An 18,942-nucleotide genomic window follows, 5' to 3' on the forward strand; every position below is an offset into this window, starting at 1 on the left:
CCTGTTTTAAGGCTGTAGAGCACCCCCAGCTCTCCCAGCACAGGCAGGTCGAGGGATTCCTGACTCCACAGCACGCTCTTGAGGGTAATGTGCACCTCTCTCTGCTGGGGAGATTCACTGAATCATGGGGTCATTTGTGTTGGAAGGACTTTAAAGCCCGTCTGGTTCCACCCCTGCCATGGGCAGGGATACCTTCCACTATCCCAGGCTGCTCCAAGCCCTGTCCAGCCTGGCCTTGGACATTTACAGGGATCCAGGGGCAGCCACAGCTTCTCTGGGCACCCTGTGACAGTGTTTCACCACTCCCATTGTAAAAAATTTCTTCCTTATATCGAATTTAAATTTCCCCTCTTCTGCTTTAAGTATATATGTATATTAAAAAACCCCCACAAGGTACAACTGCAGTTTGATCACAGATCATGCACAGTTTTTGAAAAGGAGTGGGTTTCTTTTTTACAGCTTTTGGTTTTTTCGTGAGGGTTTTTTTTCAAGCCTGCAGCTTGCTGGTAGGGTCTGGAGATAATAATTTGCAAAAGAATCATGACTTACATGCCGACTGTTTTAAATACAAAGCTGTAAATGGTGTCAGTGTAGGAGGAGATGACTCCAGCTCTGCAAAAGAGACTTAAGTAGGAGAGGCAAAATTACAGGCAAGTTGAAATATTTTTATTTTAAAGGGAATAAGTGGCTATATTGGATGCAAAGGATGACTTTCACATTTTGGGCTTGAACGGATGTTCTAGAGGACAAGATTTGTGAAGGAAAGTCAGAAAGGGAGAGTGCAACAGTAACTGATCCGTGAAAGGAATTGTATTTCCTCCTCTGGTGTATCTGTAGTTCATTTAACTCCAAATCTTGTTGCAGTTTGAATGTCAATAAGATGTGTTTACATTAATAAAATGGTGAACACAGAGGGTAGAAACTCTGAGTAAATCTATAATAGCAGGTGTTTTTTTGAATGAAAACACTCTACCCTGCCTAAGTGGTTTTGGTATCAGTTTATCTTCCCTATCATCTTTTATGACATGCCTCACTTGACAGGGAATCATAAGCTGTTGTAAAAATGTTTTAATGATTGCTTGGTATGAAAACAGAAAGTCCTTTGCTTGTCTTGGTTTGCTGGAAGTGCATTAATGTTTTATTCATGGACTGAGGTCACAGCACACGGAGCCTGTGAATGCCTGCAATAGAGAAGGAAGTTAATGATGTTGACTTGAACACATGGGGAAAGTCAGAGGAACTTCTGCCTCTTCTCAAAGGTCAGGCTGCTTTTCCAAGCCCTTTGTCTTCTGGCTTAACCCCAGGAGCCGAGTGTTGGAGGTGGTCTTGCTGATTTATTAGCAGGATCAAACAGGAAGTGGTTTCTTCATTTTCTGTTAGAGGTAATTTGTTTTTTGTCACCATTACCTGACTTTTGCCATGGATAAATCTAAATCTAACTCCTAGAGGGTTAGGTAACAAGGCTTGTTAGCCCACTGCCAATTTATTTTTTAGGCCATCTAGTAATGCCTTCCACCAAGTGGCCGAGACTTTCGTGATAGTTTGTCAGATTATTTTTAAACAAAACCATTTGAGAACCGAGTCCATAGTTTCTTCAGCTGTGTTGGTATTTGTTCAGACTGCACAGGTTCAGAACTGGATGTAAATTGCTTATTCTAATGCCAGGTTAAGAAAGAGTAATTTCAGTGCCCAGCCTGGACTGTGTCCCTGAGGAACAGCAGACAGGATGGTCTGCTGGCTGCTGAGGAAGCTCAAGGTCCTACCTGAAAGCCTTTGGGAGGCACTGGTAAGTGGTTAGATGTCACAGGGAGAGTGAGCTGGGAGAAACATCTGAAAATTAAACATGCTGGGTATTTTCAGGTGGGACATCAAAAGTGGAAAAGGAGAATTAGGTGAAAAGTTAGTTCTGAAAAGACTTAAGATGCTGCTCTCTGAAATGGGGAGTGAACCTGAAGGCTGAAGTTGTTGGTTTGGACTAGAGAGGCTTGAACATGTCCAGAACAAACAGACAAAATTAACATGGGATGTTGAGTTTGTGACAAAAGGCTCAAGTTCTTGCTGGAAAACTTGTTGTGATGTTTAGTAGCAGACTTTGGCAAGCCTGGTCACAGTGAACATCTCCAGAGCAGAAGAGCTGCCAAGAGGGCTCAGGCTCAGGGTCCCTCTGTGCAGGATCCTGCCTGAACACTGCCAGCACTGGAGAAGAGAGTGAAGAACTTGGAAGATACAGTTCCAGGATTCATTCCCCTAAAGAAGATGGCATTTTAACTTGAAGGAATTAGCTTGTTTAAAAAGCTCAAGTGCAATATTTTAGGTTGCTTCCAAAATGCACAACCTGGAACTAGTGCAAATCCTGATGGTTTTGCTTTCCTTGTTCCCTGTGACATTTGCTGAGTGTTTGGCTCCAACAATGTACGATAGCCTGAGCTCCCCTCTCCTTTCTTAGGGCTCTGTATGAAAAATCATTTTCCTTTATTCATTTCAGATTTGTAGCTTTACATTTCCCTGGATTGTTCATAATTCATTATGGTGTATCATGCTTTTTCTGGATTTTGTTGCATTTTCTGCTGTCTTCTCTCCTAATGGCATTCAGATCCCTATGCAGACAGGTTTCACACAGGAAAATTGCACTTCTCCTGCTACAGAGTGTTTTATTGCTCTTGGGGAGGTCCTTTGCCTGTGCAGGGCGATTACACTGTATCTGTGATCTTACACTAGTGAAGCTTTCCTGGATTAGATTTAGCTTCAGCAAACAGCAAATCTGTGATTTATTTTTGAAATGGTGCATTCTGTTCCAGTCAAATTTTGCTCCCTGCCTCCCATTCTGTAGCTTTGTTTATCTTTGAACCGTGCTGCAAGTTTACAAGTGGACTGAATTACAAATTGCATCATACTACAAGGACACCAGAACATTCCTGGCTAAAATTCTTTTGTCTCATTTCAGCCTTGCCCTTCATGTAGTACCACCCTTGCTCCCCACTGCGATGTCAGCATAGATGAAGGAGCTATCCAAAATGGTTGTCAGGATGAGCATAAAAACAGTATGAAGGTAACTGAAGTATTTCTCACTTCCCTCTTTCCCTTATTTCTCTGCTTCCCTCAGCTTTCTTATTTTTGCACCACTATTCCTTTATCCAAGCCATTAAGCAGCAGAACTCATTTTGATTTTTGAATTATGTTAAAAAATTTAGTTGAGTCCCCCTGCCCCAATTTTCAAAATTTTTAGTAATTCTGTGAGCTCCACTTGTTCCAGAGAAGGACCTAAAATTTGGACTCTTTAGACTATGCTGATGGTACCCAAAGAGGGAGGCCCAATGAGCACTACCACACTCTCCATCCTCACACCACCGGGCTGTGTCACCTCACCACAAGTTCCGTGTCTTGCCAGTGTCTCCTGCATCACCGCTCCGAGACAGAGGTCATTCCTGTTCACACACAAAATTCACAGCTTTGTCAGTTTGCATCCTTTCCTGACCAACAGAAACAGCCTCTTTCATGTTCCTCGTGCTGCTGCCACGCTTGCTTTCCTTGCCTGTTGCTTAGATATTCTCACTAAGCCACCTACTCCTGTGCCAGACACTGCCAGTTTGCCGTCCTGCTCGTGGCCCTCGCAGCCTCTCTGCTCTGCCTGTGGCCTCTCACTGCTCCCTGAATGTTAAGCTAAATGCAGGCTGAGGATCAGTGCTTATTAACTGCTTGTTACATATTCAGATAAATATAATGTTTTCCCTCCTTGAGGAGAATCACTCTGTAGATATGCTCTGAGACAGTGATCTTGTTCTTCATGTCTGTCTTACAGCTCTTCTTGCTTGTAAGAAGCTGACTGAAAAACTTGCCAGCACTGTTGCCACTGCTGAGCCACCACATTAATCTGTGTTTGTCCCTCTCTGTCTGTACTTGACCTGTTGTCTCATGCTTAAAGTGTAAGCTCAGAAGCAGGGCCTGCCTTACAGGGCTGGAGGGGTGTGTTACACAGCAGTTCTGTGCCAGAGTTCCAGGAAACAGCCTAAGAAAAGAATAAAATCATGATCCCTTGAGCCCTGAGGGAGGTGTCAGCAGGGACTTGTCTCGAACCAGCTTGAGATCTCTTAAGACAGAGAACATGTGGGAGATCTGCCTGGGCTGCCAAGATGGTAGGCAGGAGATGCTTCTTCTCCAGGTGGCCCCTGCCCACGTGCAGGGATCTCCAAGAACCAGAAGAGGGATTGTCCTTAGCTACCAACTGCTTGGTTTAAGTTGCTTCCTACTGTAGCTGCATTGGCTTTGTGTGTGTGAATCAGCAAGTCATCTGACCTTCCCTGGAGGAGATTGTATACAGAGCTGAGGAAGAGGTCTGTAATTCCACTGGAGGAATTCCAGTGGAGCCCAGGTCGCACATCCTTCTTGGGTTTGGTTCAGTTATTGCTCAGCCAGAAATGGGAACAGTGTCATGGCCATCAGCCTGGGATGCTTGTTCAACTGAAAACTCAAAGAATAGCCACATGCACAAAGTTGCTGTGGCATTGGATTCCCAAGACTTCCTTGAAGCCTCAGCTCTCTTGGGAAGAAGGGCCAAAAGCCTCTACCCATCTCTGTTCCCTTCCCACACCACATGCTGCACTCATGTCCCTGTCTTTAGGGAATGTTAATGATGTTTAATCATATCCTTGGACTTGAGTGGCTCCCAACAGCCTCTGGAGCTTCCTTGTCTCTTGATGAGAGGAAACTCCACGCTGAGCCTCCAAGTTCCCAGGGAAACCCTACAGCCTGTTACCTTCAGAAGTACCAGTAACATCGGAGCTAACAACATTTAATAAATAGGGATTTTTTCTCCTACACAAACAGTTTCATACTCTAATCCCTGCCTGGTGAGATTAACAGAGCACAGAGAAACCTTGAGCTGACTGAAGGGAAGAATTTTCTTGGGGATTTGAGCCTTTGCCAAGGAGCTAAAGAGAAAGTCCATGCTGACCTTCTGTGGAAGAGAGAAATTTTCACTGCATTTTTCAGATGATCTTGAGGAATAGCAGGGAAAGCAGACAGTGCATAGGAGTCCAAATCTTGTATTTGAGCTGATCATAGCAAAAACTGTGGGTTCTTTTTTACTGCTTTTTAACAAATGGTTGGAGTGGTGAGGAAGAGGAGAAAGATTGTTTCATACTGTGACTTGTAAGTTTTTCTTCAGGCCTCAGGTTGTTCTGGGAAATGCTCTGAGCAAATACAGTCCTTAGCATAAGTTAAAAAAAAACAACCCACCAAACAATGAAGGCTCTTCACTAAGAGCTGGTTGGTCAATTTATTTGGTTTCCCTTTGCTAGTCCTCCTCACCTCAAAACCAGAGGCGTTTACCCTGGCTCTGGAGGATGCTCCATAGCCCTGTTCCCTCTGGGCGGTCTGGATGACCTGGCAGACATGTAGGAGGAGCTGCTCGATGTTTTTTCTCTTAGAAAAGAACCTGGTGACCTTTTTTATGTGAGAAGTTCTTGTGCCTCTGCCTTACAGGAGTGTCCCTCTGTCCTGGGGCTCTTGGTGTGCCCCTGCTGGGATCTGTGGCTGAAATCCCCTTTCCCCTCTGGTGATTATGGTCTGCAGCAAAGCACTGGCAGCACACCAAGGAAACCACCCCATTTCCTATTCCTTCCTCAGCTGCTGTCGCTGTGCTGGGAGCACCTGCAAGCTGCCAAAACAACTGTTGGGAGGGCTAGAAGGGACCAGACTGGGAATCTTTCCATCTCCTGGCTCCCAGCACGTGGCTCTCGGGCTCACACCTCAGTGGGGGCAGCCCACAGGGTGGGGATCCCACATCCCCCTGGGAGAGAGGGAGGAAGGGGAAGCACAACCCACCTCCCTCCTGCTTTTCCTGTAGCTCCAGGGAACCATTCCAACACACCTTGTTATGGCTTTAGCTCTGGAGGTCGTGGCTGTGACAGGAGCCAAGCCCAAGTGCTTCCTGGCTCTTCCCTGTACAGGGTTCTCCTGCTGCCCCGTCAGTCTTTTATCTTCCTTGGCTGTGTCTGAACCTTTCCCTTCACCTGTCTGTGTTCACTCGCCTCCCTTGCTTCACAGGACAGATCACTCAAGGAAATGGAATTGATTTTGCATGGGCAGCCAGAAAGCAGATATTTTTTAACTTTAACTAAGTTGATTTTACAATGTCAGTAACATATTTCAGCACATGGTTGGGGTGGTGATGATATTTATGGTATTTATTTATGGTCACTGTGATGACATCCAAGAATAGTCTTCTGGAGGAGCTTGTCACTTCTGTACAAGCAGGAATGGAGAAACTTCTGTCATGAGTGGGCTTCAGGATGAGGATAAATGCTACATGATAAGTGATAAGATATGGAGGGGGGAAGATGAACACTCAAATATGCCAAGTTTGCTCTATGTTTGCATTTGAAAATGATCCTGACTAACTGCAGTTCATTTTCATTCTAACCACACTTAGCTGTCTAATTCTTTTGGAATTGCTTCAGTACATATTGGTCTAGGTCAAACAAAATGTAAAAGAGGGAACTTCAGGCTCCACGAAAATAGAATGATTTTTATTTAAAAGTAATTTGTGTTCTCCAATGGCAGCAGCATTGGTGATACTGTGTACCTAAACCAAGTGGCAAGCTGTTGTCAGAATTAAAGCTTGATTAAGAGGAAGGCAAAAGAAAACCAGAAAAAATAAGTATGTTTTAGAGAAGGAAATGCAGTTTAATTTGCAGGAGTTTTTGTTGTAGGATGTACAAAAAGGCTCTTCCCACAGGTGGGGGAGAGGGGGAACCTCTGGGAAAGCAGCAGACCCACAGTGGTCAGGGGAAGGATCAGCAAAGGCTGGCAGAGAGAGCTGTTTCATGACCCAGGGAGAGTCAGCACAGATTAAATGTGTATTTAAAAAGCTTTTTCAAGGAATCATAACTGTAAGATGAGTGAATGAAACTGGGGCTTGTGGTTGGTTGACACTGAGTGTGTGAAAATGCACTTTGTTTTCTGCTCCTTGGGGAGTTGGTTCATAAAAAGCACAAAGGTGTCACCTAAACAGACACATGGGAGGTGTGGGAGATACATCCACAGGAGATGGGGGTGGATTCAAGGCAGGGGGAGTTTGGTCTTTGTGGTCAGGGCAAGCTCAGGGTACTGAGGGAAGAGCTTCTCTCAGGTTTTGCTCCTTACAACCTCTTCTGTCTGTTAACCCTGACATTCCCTGGCTGTGTTTTGCTCTCCTTTGTCCAGGCTCCAGGAGGACACAGTCCAAAGACTCAAAATGGACTTTTGAGTCCTCCCCAGGAGGAGAAGCTCAGCAACAGCCAAACCTCGCTGTATGAAATGCTGCAGGAGAAGGGGCGCTGGGGCGGAGTGAGCCTGGATCAGTCAGCTCTGCTCCCTCTCAGGTTCAAAAACATCAGAGAAAAGACAGATGCCCACTTTGTGGATGTGATTAAAGAAGACAGGTAAGGAGAATGGAGCTGTACAGTGTAAAATCCTGTAAAGGTGAGAAAGCAGTACTGGGGTCCCATATCTTTAGTATTTGTATGCTTTTTATCTGATTTCAGTGATTATTGTCAACATATAGCCCATTATAAGTTTCCTGATCTTAGTCTTTATTCTGCTTAAACAACAGTAAGAACTTGATATCAGAAGCTTTCTGTTTAAAATAAGTAAAACCAGTTTTTCATTGCTTCCATGGTGAACAGTCCTCCTGTCAGTCCTCCTTCAGTCGAGTCTTCAGAAGGGAAATTGCTCTTTAAATTACTCATCATGCAGTTGAGCTCCATTTTATAATGCAAAGTCCTCTTAATGCATGTAGTGTGTACCTTCCTCTGCAATTTAAGGTGTAACATAAAATCTGAACCACAAAACTCAAATTTTTTTATAGTAAAAGAAAAACATCTGATAATATGTGACTAATCATGAAATCCTACTGGGCTTGGAAGCAGAATTAATAGGAGTTAATTCTCATGGCCTTACTATCTACTTAGATATTGGAAAATCACTTTCTCTCTCTGTTTCAAACAAAAAAGCTTATTTTGGGCAGAGGAAATACTCCTCAAAATTTAGCAGTGTGGGATTTTTATCAACACACAACCATATCTCCATTATGGCAGTGACTTGACTGGAGCAGCTAAACAGGTAGCTTGTTATTATTTATGGCTATTTTTATTTTTGTTTCATTGTTTCCACTCAGATTTGAGGGTATTTTATCTAAATATCCTTGAAACTGTGTTCTCTTATGGACTCAACTGTTTGGAACAGGAACACCATCACTGTTATGGAAACATGGCCTAGGCAGGGAGAGGTGAGAGGGAGGGACAGGAGTCCCTCTCCAGTCTCTTACCTAGATTTTCTCAGTTTGCCTTTCTCCTGTTGCCAATTTGAGTAACAATTTAGGGTTCTTAATTGTTTTTCTCAGCGTGTGATCTGTCATTAGTGGCTGAGAATAAAGGTTTAGCTGATATTTCCAAATATTAGAAAATAGACGATTTGGAACATCCAAATGTTGGCAGAAATCAGCCAGAACAAATAGGAATATTGTTTAAAATGTAACCAGCACTCTGCAAACTCTAAGTTATAGAAGTAGCTTAATTTATGCAGTTGGTCTGCTGAAGATACCTCGCTCAAGTTCTTGTGTTTTCCTCCTCCACTCCCAAAATGGGTAATTTTTTCTGATTTGGAAGGAGTACCATGATTTGAGATCAGTCAAAGCCTGGCTTTTTTTTTTGGTCCCAATTAAATACCATCATTACCATATTAAGTGGGCCATTTCTTGTTGCCAAGGAAACTTCTCTGCTGAGTTCAGTTCATGTAAACATAACTTTCCAAAAATAATCTTCCGATTAATTAGATCTATGCAAAATGCTTTAAGCCTACCAGTTTACACTGATTTTTTTCAACATTTCTCAATGAGAAATTATATGGAATAAGCCATTTAAAAATGTTCTTGGACCCCTTCTGTAAAACAGAATTGTTGGTCTTGATGAATCCAGTATCTGTGAGGATCTTTGAATGAGGAATTTGAGGTGTCTCAGGGAGGAGACCCAACTTCCTCATGGTCATTTTACAGGAATCCCCATTTTTAATGAGTTTTGCTGTGTTGGTTTGATGCTCTTGCAAAGCCAAGTGATCTTCCCTAAGCACTGAGCAGTGATTTCCACTGCAGGTCACTTGGATATAAATTCCTGTTAACAGAAAATACTTAACCCAGGTATGGTGATAAAGTGCATAAATTAATCCCACAGGCTTCCTGCAGAGCTGGGAAGGGTTAAACATATCCTGGGGGGGATTCAGGAGCCTGGACACTGCATTAGGAAGCTGCCTGGAGCTAGCTGGGAGGAAATGCTTCACACTGGGGATATTCAGCTCAGCTGTGTGGCTGGGAGTTTTTTGCATGCCAAGATTTCACCTTGGAGCTGATACCTCGGCACAATTCCAATGTTCTTTAAAAATAATATTAATAAAAAGACAGTATTAGTGTGGTGTGTTTGTATTAGTACATTATAAAAGAATCCTTTTATGAAAGTTACCAGTTCTTACAGCTTGATTATCTGTATTTGACAAACAGTGAATACTTTCAGCTTGCAGTCTGCCTTTACTTCTGTAAAAGTCCTGTGCTTTCTTCACTGTAACCTGCACATTACTGTGTTCTTTAAAAAAAAACTGTAGTGTAAGAGTATAGAATGTTTGAACTTTATTTCACTGGGAATATCCTCAAAGGTTTTTTGGTTTGGGTATTTTTGTTTCCAGCAAAAATTAAGTATTCCTTAGGCTATAAACCTTCTGAAGTACAAGAAGCAAATACTCATGTGCTGACCAGGGCAATACTCACAATGATCTCTTCAGACTTCCAGAGCAGAATCTCAGGCATGAAGCTCCCCCAGAACTGGGTTCTGTGCAGCCCTTCATCCCCTCCTTGGGGCAGTTTCTTGTTTAAATATTGTTTAAATACTTTTTCATTATTTTTAAATTTGTTTCTTTCATTTCCCCCTTCTCAGTCTTGCTTGATCTGGGGAACACCCTGTGCTGGGAGGCAAAGGCCTCCTGGAAAGCAGATTATGTACTTGACTGTTTCATCAAGTGGGATCTTCCTTTTGGAGACAGAATGAGCTGACAGGGAGCTGAGAAGGCCCCGGGAATGCTGCCTTCACCCTGGTTCCATTGTGTTCCACCTTCTGTTTCATGCTGTACTGTGGAGCTGGACTGTTCCTCCTACATCCTCAACCAGCACAACAGCACCAACACCAACTCTGTTGAGCTTCCCTGCAGGAAGAAAGGGGATTCAACAGTACCTAAGGGGGGAAAAAAAAACCAAAACCTTTCAAAATTTTTATTATGAGATGCTCTTAGAAATGTCTAAGAAAGGTGAGGAATGAAGACAAGGAAGAATGAAAGAGAGAGGGGTGACTCAAGTGAATGTATCCTGTCATTCCTTTAGACTATCCTGATATTTTTAATGTATTGGCCAAGGCCAGAATGTTTAAATGTTACCAAGTATCCACCATATTCATGCTTAGACTCCTTTGTCTTCTCTAACATCAGTCTAGAAATGTGTGTTTTGTTGATCTTGCATCTCAGTTGGGAAAAAAAAAAGCTTCCCACATGCCATCTTGTGCTGGGAGCTTGTACTTCCAAGAAAACCTCTTAGGCAGGAGCTCCATAAAAATAAACAGAAAATAACCCTAAAACCAAACCCCCTTCAAAAAAGAATTCAGGCACAGACTAGCTCTATAGGATCTTTCTTTCAGCTTCTTCATCTGCTTGGAATTTGACCTCACATGCATCTCTGGTTTTTGCTCAGAGTCACCAGCTTGGAAATTGCCTGTTCTAACTGTGGCTCTGGTGCTGCAGTTCCAGGGAGGGAATTGCACTGGGAAAGCAGCCACCCCATTTTAGATTGGGAGGGATTTTAGAAACAATTCCCTGTAAATAACATATGGAATCAGTTGCTCAAAAATGAGGTTGACAGGCAGGGAGGGGTGTGCTTGTAAGCTGCACACAGCAGTGTCCCAGCCACAAGTGCCACAAGCAGGTGTGACCTTGCTCTGTGACCCTGGGCACGAAGCACTCGGTGCTGTTGGGTCCCTTCAGCTCCCTGGCACCTGCTCAGGGGAGAAAAAGTTTGCAGATTAAGTGCCATCAGGAAACTTCATTCATAAACCTCTGCTAATGCAAAACTCAAAAAGGTTTTATTTTTCTTCCAGAGGATGGGAAATAAAAGCAACTTTTTAATGATTGAAGCCTCTTTTATGTTGTTGTGGGGTTTTTTCACCTTCTGTGGAAAAGATGAAGGTGAAAGAGGGCATAAACACCCTCTGGCAGATGCTGCCCTGGGTTCCTTAGCCCTGATGTCATTAGTTGTCACTGCCTTTGTTGATGGTGCTGGTCATTCCAAATCTCCCATTTCAGAAGTAAATCTCAGCTCTCCATCTCTTCTCTGCAGCCTGGATCATTAAGGAGTGTTCCCAGTTGAGTTACTGAGTTATTTTAGTGTCTGAAATAACAAGAAACTGCTGTTTTCTAAAATGGGCAATGTTTTTTTTCCCCCCCATAACAATTTGTCACCTTTGTCATCCTTGGCTTGCTTTGAGCCATAGAATTCCACCCAAGACACAAATATCCCACAGCCACGTGTCTGCAGAAGTTCTGTGTCTGTAGCAGCAATTAACCTTTACTGTTTGCTGGCTTATGTTACAATTATCTGTACTCATCAGTTAGGTCTGTTAAATTTCTGGAAGGACTTCTTAGACTCTTCCTGGAAGTATAAAATTTTGCTGTTTTTTTATGGAATATTTCCTTTGACTGAACAAGTGATGTGGGTAAGAGGATACTTTGGTGATAGAGAAAGAAGCAAAACCACAGGAACTTCAAAGCCAAGTGCCAGCATCCCTAGAAACAGCAGCCACAGACTGGGGAGGGGGCTGAAGGAGGTACAGCTGAACAAACTGATGTTGATATTGTCTTCTTTCTTCAGCCTCATGAAAGATTACTTCTTTAAACCACCTATTAACAAGTTGAGCCTCAACTTCTTGGACCAGGATTTGGAGATGGCCTACAGGACAAGCTACCAGGAAGAGGTGTGTTTCTATGGCGTTGGTTTCTGTCTGTAATCTGTCTAAGCCACTGTCTGTCCTTGGGTTTTTTAACACATTTTGTTGCAGTTGTTTCATGACAAGGGTCATGAAATGTCAAATGTGATTTGCTACTCGATATTGCTGCCTCTGAAAACAGTCTCCTTTCAGTTTATTATAGAATTATGGAATGCTTTGGGTTGAAAAGGACCATAAAGCCCATCTCATTCTGGGCCATGGGCAGGGACATCTTCCACTGTCCCAGGCTGCTCCAAGCCCTGTCCAGCCTGGCCTTGGACACTTCCAGGGGCAGCCACAGCTGCTCTGGGCACCCTGTGCCAGGACCTCCAATAGAAGAATTGGAGGGAAGAATTCCTTCCAATATCCCATCTAAGCCTGCCTTCTGGCACTGAGAAGCCATTCCCCCTTGTCCTGTTAACCCAGGCCATTGTCCAAAGTCCCTCTCCAGCTCTCCTGGAGCCCCTTTTGGCACTGGAAGGGCTGTGAGGTGTCCCAAAGTTCTCTCCTCCAGGCTGAACACCCCCAGCATTCCACGCCTGGCATCAGAGCAGAGGAATTCCATCCCTTGGAGCGTTCCTTTGCCATGCCCTGAGTCTAGTCCAGTGTAACTTAATTTTTTAAGTCTTTAGGGTGGCCAGAGAACCATGCTGAGATGGTAAGGACCATCACTTACCAAAGTAAAGGACCAATTGCTGCTTGTCTTCTCATCAGATATTCTAACTTTGAGAATGGTAACTTGGAATTTGTTTCTTGTTTAGTCACAGTCTCATGGTTATCCCTGTGGAATCCAAACCTGTGCTGAATTCAAATGCCCTGATTCCATAAGTGTGCTGCATTCAAGTACAGGCAGCTCAAAACACTGGAATTGTAAGGAGCAGTAAATTGTAAGGAACTCTTCAAGGTTTTCTTCAGGATTCTGCACTGAGTCTAAAAACTCCTTAATTCCCTTGGGGTCTAATAATATCACAGGCTTTCCACAACACTGGGTTTCCCTGCCTGTCTGATAGGAACTAGCAAGATGGTTTAAATTTATCTAGAGTGACATTAGGTGTCAGTTAGAACTGAGGCTGCATTTCCACCAGTAGCTGAAAAATTGCTGCCAAGAAAAAGCAATTGCTCTGCCCTCCTTGTTCCTCCTCCTCCCTGTTCCTTCTAATGGCTCTGGTGCTTCTCAGCCTTCCCTGCTGTGAGCAGTTCATTTACTGGCCTAGCATGAAATATTCATGGTTTGTTTTTCTGTTTGGGGTTCTTTCTCTTTCCATCTCGGGCTGTTTTGTGCTGTGATGAAGCAGCAGCAGCTCTGGAGAGGTTGGCAAGTGCCAGAGCCAGCAGGAGATAAGCGTCCGGCAGCAGGAAGGGGAATGGGCCCTTCCCTTCCAGCAGCACTGAGCTGTTGATTTGGGTGATCCCTCTGCAGAGCTGCACCAGGATAAATTAGGTATGGGTTTCTTTTCTTCTTCTCTGTCCTGCATCTGAAGGCAGCAGGATTTCTGCTCATGCTGCTTGTTCCTTTCAGTTCTGGGTAATGTTGTCACATTCTCCTTAGCAATATTTGTTTGTTTTCCAATATTTCCAGGTGACACCTAATTACATTTATTTTATTTTACCAAAGGAAAGCCCAGCTGTGTTGCAGTTCAGTCTCTTCACTTTGGTCAGGAGCTCTGTGCTCATCCTGAAGCACTGTAATTTAGTGGTATCTCTGCACAAAGTTCCTGTAGCAACAACAGGGAGAAACTTCCTATGGTATGCAGCCTGCAGAATTTGCAAACTGTAAAGAAAATAGTACATCAGGTAGTTTCCAGTGGAAAGAGAAGCAAAGCAGAGGTAGTAAAGCACAGGAATGTGGCCTGTGCATTTTGTTAGTGGCAAACTAATAATTTGAAAATTACTACCTCCTTGAAAGTGGGAATTTTCACTCTCTAATAGTAACTGCAGCACTGGGGCAAAAACCTCTTAAAGCTTTAATGTTAGCAGAGTTCTGGTTCAAAACAACAGTAAAATCTTTTAGAGAGTGGAAAGATTTGACAAGAGTCAAGGTTCTCTAATGGCCTGACAGTCATTTCTGCTGAAAGTGACTTCACTTTCTTAATTCACCCCTGAATTCACCTCTGATTATACAGAGCCAGCTGCATGCTCAGGTTGTGATCCCTCTCAGGAATTAGCTCTGCTTCCCAAGAGCCTTAATCTGTTCTCATTTGGAAATGAAGGCACTACTTAACACTGTTAGAGCATCTTTAACTCTGTCTTGGGGATCCAGTGCTGCTTCCCTTAATTCAATTGATGGGACTTCAGGTGTGGATGAAGAGGATTCTGCTACCCCTTCAGGTTAAAAGGTAATTTTGGCACTGAAGTGATGCTGGCTGGATTTCTTAGGTTGCAGGGAGGTACAAATGAGGAACAAGTTTGTTTCCCAGTATTGCTGAGCACAGAAGTGTTCTGAGGGGCAAAAGAATATTTCAAATCAAACCAGAGCGCTCCAGCTGGGCTCCTTTGTGGTGACATTGATAACATAATATCTGGTTTTCTTTGGAACTTGTTTTCTATGGAGTATCTCTTGGGCAGATACAAACACTCCAAGGACTGGGCTCACCTTCATGAGCCAGGATGTGGAGCTCATAATCTGGTTTTCAGCAGGACTGGCCATGGTAGCACAAAGCACAGCTGCACAAGCAGTGACCAGGATGGGATGGGAATGTGTGGTCAGGGGTTATGGAAGAGCAGAATTTGGTATCCTGGGCTCTGATCAATTTGGATTACACAGGTTTTAATCTGGTTTGAAAGAGAGATGTGAATTCTGCCACAGGAGCTGTGTCTGTGGAGTGGTGTTAGGAGGGTTTTCTTAACCATCAGTGCTAAAAAGGTTATGGTAAAATCTGTTATTATTTTAAATTAAAATAATAGAAGAAAATATCCCATAACTTATCTTCTACTTACTATATTTGAGTTTCTTTGCACAGAATAGTCAATTTTCATTTTCCTTTATTTCTGTGTCATAATAGTGTGTAAAAATCACCCCGGGCCTGGGGGCTGTGTCACCAATACTTCTTTTCAACACAATCTGCTCAGGGAGCTGTGACAGCCATCAGTTCACCTCTTCTGCTTCTTGTTTTCAACCAGTGCTTTCACTGGATTAATGAAGAATTAATTAATTCTCTATTTGTTAGGAGCTGCTGTTCATCATCTGGTTGAATTCGGCAAAATAGCATTTATTCCTTTTCATCCCTTCCCTCAATCCCTGTGTCCCACACAGGTTATAAGGAATGCTCCAGTGAAGACATTTGCCAGTGCTACCTTCAGCTCACTCCTGGACGTGTTCCTGTCCACCACAGTCTTCCTCATCCTCTCCATCACCTGTTTCCTGAAGCACGGAATGGTCGCGTCCCCTCCGCCACCTGCGGCCGTCGTGGTGTTCGTCATCGCCATCCTGCTGGAAGTGCTGTCCCTTGTCATCTCCATCAGGTAAAGAAAGTGTAACAAAGTCTGCAGATAGCAGGGAGAGCTGCAGTGGTGCCTGGCTCAGGAACATTTTGTTTGACAGCATCCCAGGGACTCGCTTGGACGGGCTGTAACACTTGGAGAACGGAGTCAGTGCAGCCAAGGCTCGTGGCACAGCTTGTGCAGGGAGAGCTCTGGCTACAGGAGTTGCAGCAGAATTATGACTCTCATAGAATGGAAAATGTCATCTGCACCCCATCCATGCCCCTCTAACTGTTCCTCGGGATGCCACGTGCCACTGATTGTCTTCTCTCCTCACAGGACCATCAGAATTCAAACAGAAGACTTTTATCTGCCTGCAAACAAACCCACCCAAAAAACCGCTTCTTTAAATTCCCAGATAGGAGTACAGAGTTCTGGGGTTAAAACCAACATCATGTATCAGAGGTGCAAAGAGCAGTGCTCCCCTCAAAGGAAGAAAGAAGAGAAATTGCTAAAGGCACATTGTGTCTGTCCAGATTTATTTCTTTTTTTTAAAATGGGTTAACATTGAGGTAGTTGATGTTTTCTGTGTCTGACATATAACAGGAGTCCAGCGTTTCCCCAGAAGGGAAGGGGCACTGTTTTGTCTCTGCAGAGACAAAAGCGGTGGCACTTGGCAGGGTCGTGCTCAGAGGTGCCAACCCCACACCTGAGCCCTTGTCCTGCCCCTCAGGTCTCTGCACTTGGCTGCAGGTGCCTGGTTTTTAACAGCAGCTCCTCATTCCCCGTTTGTGCCCAGGGCTGGGCTGTTCTGGGCTTCCAGGAGCTGCTGTGTAACTCCCCCAGCCCCGGGGTCACTCACACGCTCACAGGGAGCAAAGAGCACTTTGTTCGTGCAGCTCTGCTCTCCTGGGCAGGCTGGGTGATCTACACAGATACCCCGTGTAAGCTGTCATTAACCCAGCTAATCAAGCTGTTAATGAGCTGTTTGTTTGTCTGGACTGTGGGAGGAGTTCACTCTGCCCTCCTCATCCCTGCGTTGGCCTGACACAACAGCAGGATGAGGGTGGTGTGTGCAAATGGGTGTCCTCTCCTGGAATCCTGCAGATCTGTCAGGAATGTGTCAGTCAGAATGCTTCTGTAATTATGAGCTGGAAGCAATTTCTGCTGCTGTTTCAAAAGAAACAAGAAATTGCAGTTGGCACTGTTATTTTGACTTTGCAGGATCGAGGTAAAAAATACTGAATTAATGCTTTAGTCACTGAAGGAGGTTTGTACCTTACTGGGCATATAAATGTGTGCAAGTGGATTTACATCAAAGCTGGCATGTGGAGTAGAGAGAAGCCATCTATGAAATGCTTTTAAAGATAGCATTTCATAGCAGGGGTATTTGGAATTGAAATAGTTTTTAGAAAATCTAAAAATTCAGAGAGTTAAAAGCTGTACTGATGGTTGAACTGGTAGAGCTGTCATTCAAAACTGTGTAAATTGTTGCTCTGTCCTCTCTCTTGCATCAAAAATTCATTTTCCCCTTTGCAGAAGTTCCTGCACTCTGGTTTGGGTGGGGCAGAAGTTTTTCAAGCAGTTTAATGTGCCCTGGCAGTTCTTTCAGCTGGTCTGGGTTTGGTGGCTGTGAACTTGTTCAGCTGGGAACAGCTCAACCACCACTTTCCAGAAATGCTGCTTTCTGCTGTCCAGGTGTATTTGGAGAAAATTTGTGTTCACTCACTTTACAGGTGAATTCTTACTTCATTTTAGTATTTTTCAATTTGTTGTTTTTCCCACTTGTTTTCCCCATAGGACATTGCTTTTGCCTTATTTTGTACATTTATAAAAATTATTGCTATAATCTCAGAAATATTTATAGGTAGATACATAAGGTTTTATTGCAGTCCTGCTCTATAACTGGTGGTTTATGGGTTCCTTAAGGAGAAGGGAAATTGTTGTTTTCAGTCTATATAGTCAAGAGTTGGCAAAGTGATTTTGTCTGTGAGTTTGGCTTCACTGCAGCTCTGTGCTGTCAGCCTGACCAGTGATCCCAAGACCCCTCAAATTGTCCTGGTTACCTTGGGAACCAGGAATGGCTGGATGGGGTAAGTGACCACTGTCTTTCCCTCTCCTCTCCTTCTAACCAGCAGGGATGTTTTGAATTTATTTTGTAATAAAATATACTTCTGGGCCACCCTAGTCTCCATAACCTGAGGCACACACTCTGTACAGGTCCTTTGGGCAGGGAGGTGAAAATGATCTTTTTCCTCTTCAAATCCTCTCCAAGTGAGGACTGCTCCCTCTGACCACTCATTATGCACAGAAACAGTGCAGAACTTCCTGTGCAGAAATGTCATCCCAAATGACAATCACAGAATACCACCGAGATATCTTTGGGGAGGAGACTGGACTACAATGCTGGGCACAATCCCAGAATTTCAGGAAAAAGGATTATTTTAAGACCAGAAAATTCTTGACTAAGTTTCACATTGTATTTTCATTATCATGATGCTAAGCACCCTGCCTTTAAATCAACTAAATTGCAATTAAACCCAGGACTTAGCCTAGCAAGGGCTCCCTTGGTTCTTGTGGCTCAGCCCTCAGTCCAGCTGTGGGAGGGGAGAGCACAGCACTGGCACAGCCTGGGCAGTGAGAAACAACTTCAAACTCGACCTCTGCAACAGCAAAAGTCCTCATGGAGTGAAGCTTACGAGGGAGAGAGATGTTTTGATTCCTCTGAAGTGTCTGATAATAAATTATTGGAGTACCTATAGATGAGGATCCCACTGTTAGCTCAAGAGCCACTCCAAGATTAATTGTATAAAGCTGCATGCAAAAATTGGTGCTTCATTTGTGAGCACGTGGAAGATGTCATCTCCTCTGTAAATGTTCTCTGAAGAATGTCCTTCTGCCTGCTTGAAACGTGGCTCCTTTGACAAGCTCAGCTGAAGAGTGAGAGGTGCTGAAGTTCTGGTATTTTAAAAAAAATCATCATTAAATATACAACAATGTGTGAGATTCCACTTGGGAGTCTGAGGAGAGGCTCTGCAGGAATAGGGGTTAGAGATTCTGCCCAATATTTAGTAAAAATATGAAAGTTTTGTTCATTAGATAATTTTGACGTCTTGTCCTCGAATAAAACTGCATATAAATAAGTTTATTTACAAAAAAGGTGTTGCTTTTGATAGCGTGCTTCAGAGAAGGCTGGTGGGTGAAGGGTTGAAGGCAGAGGAGCAGGTGTTTAGCCCTGCTCAAGAGAGTGAGAGGTGGGAGCATTTTCAGTTGATTCATGAATTTAAAAGGACCTTTCTAAACAGCAAAAAAGAATTACCTGGATGAAGAGAGCAAGTGCAGTCCAACAGTAGAAGGGAAATTTCGCTCTTGTCTGACCAGAGAAATGCCCTTTTCCTGGTGCTTTGCCTTCCCAGCCTTGCTCTCACCTCCCTTCTGTCCTCAGCCAAGACCTGTGGCCAACACTGGATCT

At 43.8% G+C, this 18,942-nt stretch overlaps 1 protein-coding gene across 2 annotated transcripts in view; it reads left to right on the forward strand.

Moving 5' to 3' along the window:
• The window catches only part of ADCY9 (adenylate cyclase 9), an 81,838-nt gene that overhangs the window by 46,192 nt on the left and 16,704 nt on the right, over positions 1-18,942 (forward strand). Inside the window, exons 3-6 of one of the 2 annotated variants that reach the window (XM_023936485.2) lie at positions 2,945-3,049; positions 7,204-7,421; positions 11,936-12,038; positions 15,304-15,512. In XM_023936485.2, coding sequence (XP_023792253.2) covers positions 2,945-3,049; positions 7,204-7,421; positions 11,936-12,038; positions 15,304-15,512 — 635 coding nt within the window. The remainder of the gene's footprint in view (positions 1-2,944; positions 3,050-7,203; positions 7,422-11,935; positions 12,039-15,303; positions 15,513-18,942) is intronic. The other variant, XM_023936486.2, reaches the window with a different exon arrangement.

Source organism: Cyanistes caeruleus, chromosome 17, assembly GCF_971803275.1.
Source record: "Cyanistes caeruleus chromosome 17, bCyaCae1.hap1.1, whole genome shotgun sequence".
In the NCBI taxonomy this organism is placed as follows: Eukaryota; Metazoa; Chordata; class Aves; order Passeriformes; family Paridae; genus Cyanistes; species Cyanistes caeruleus.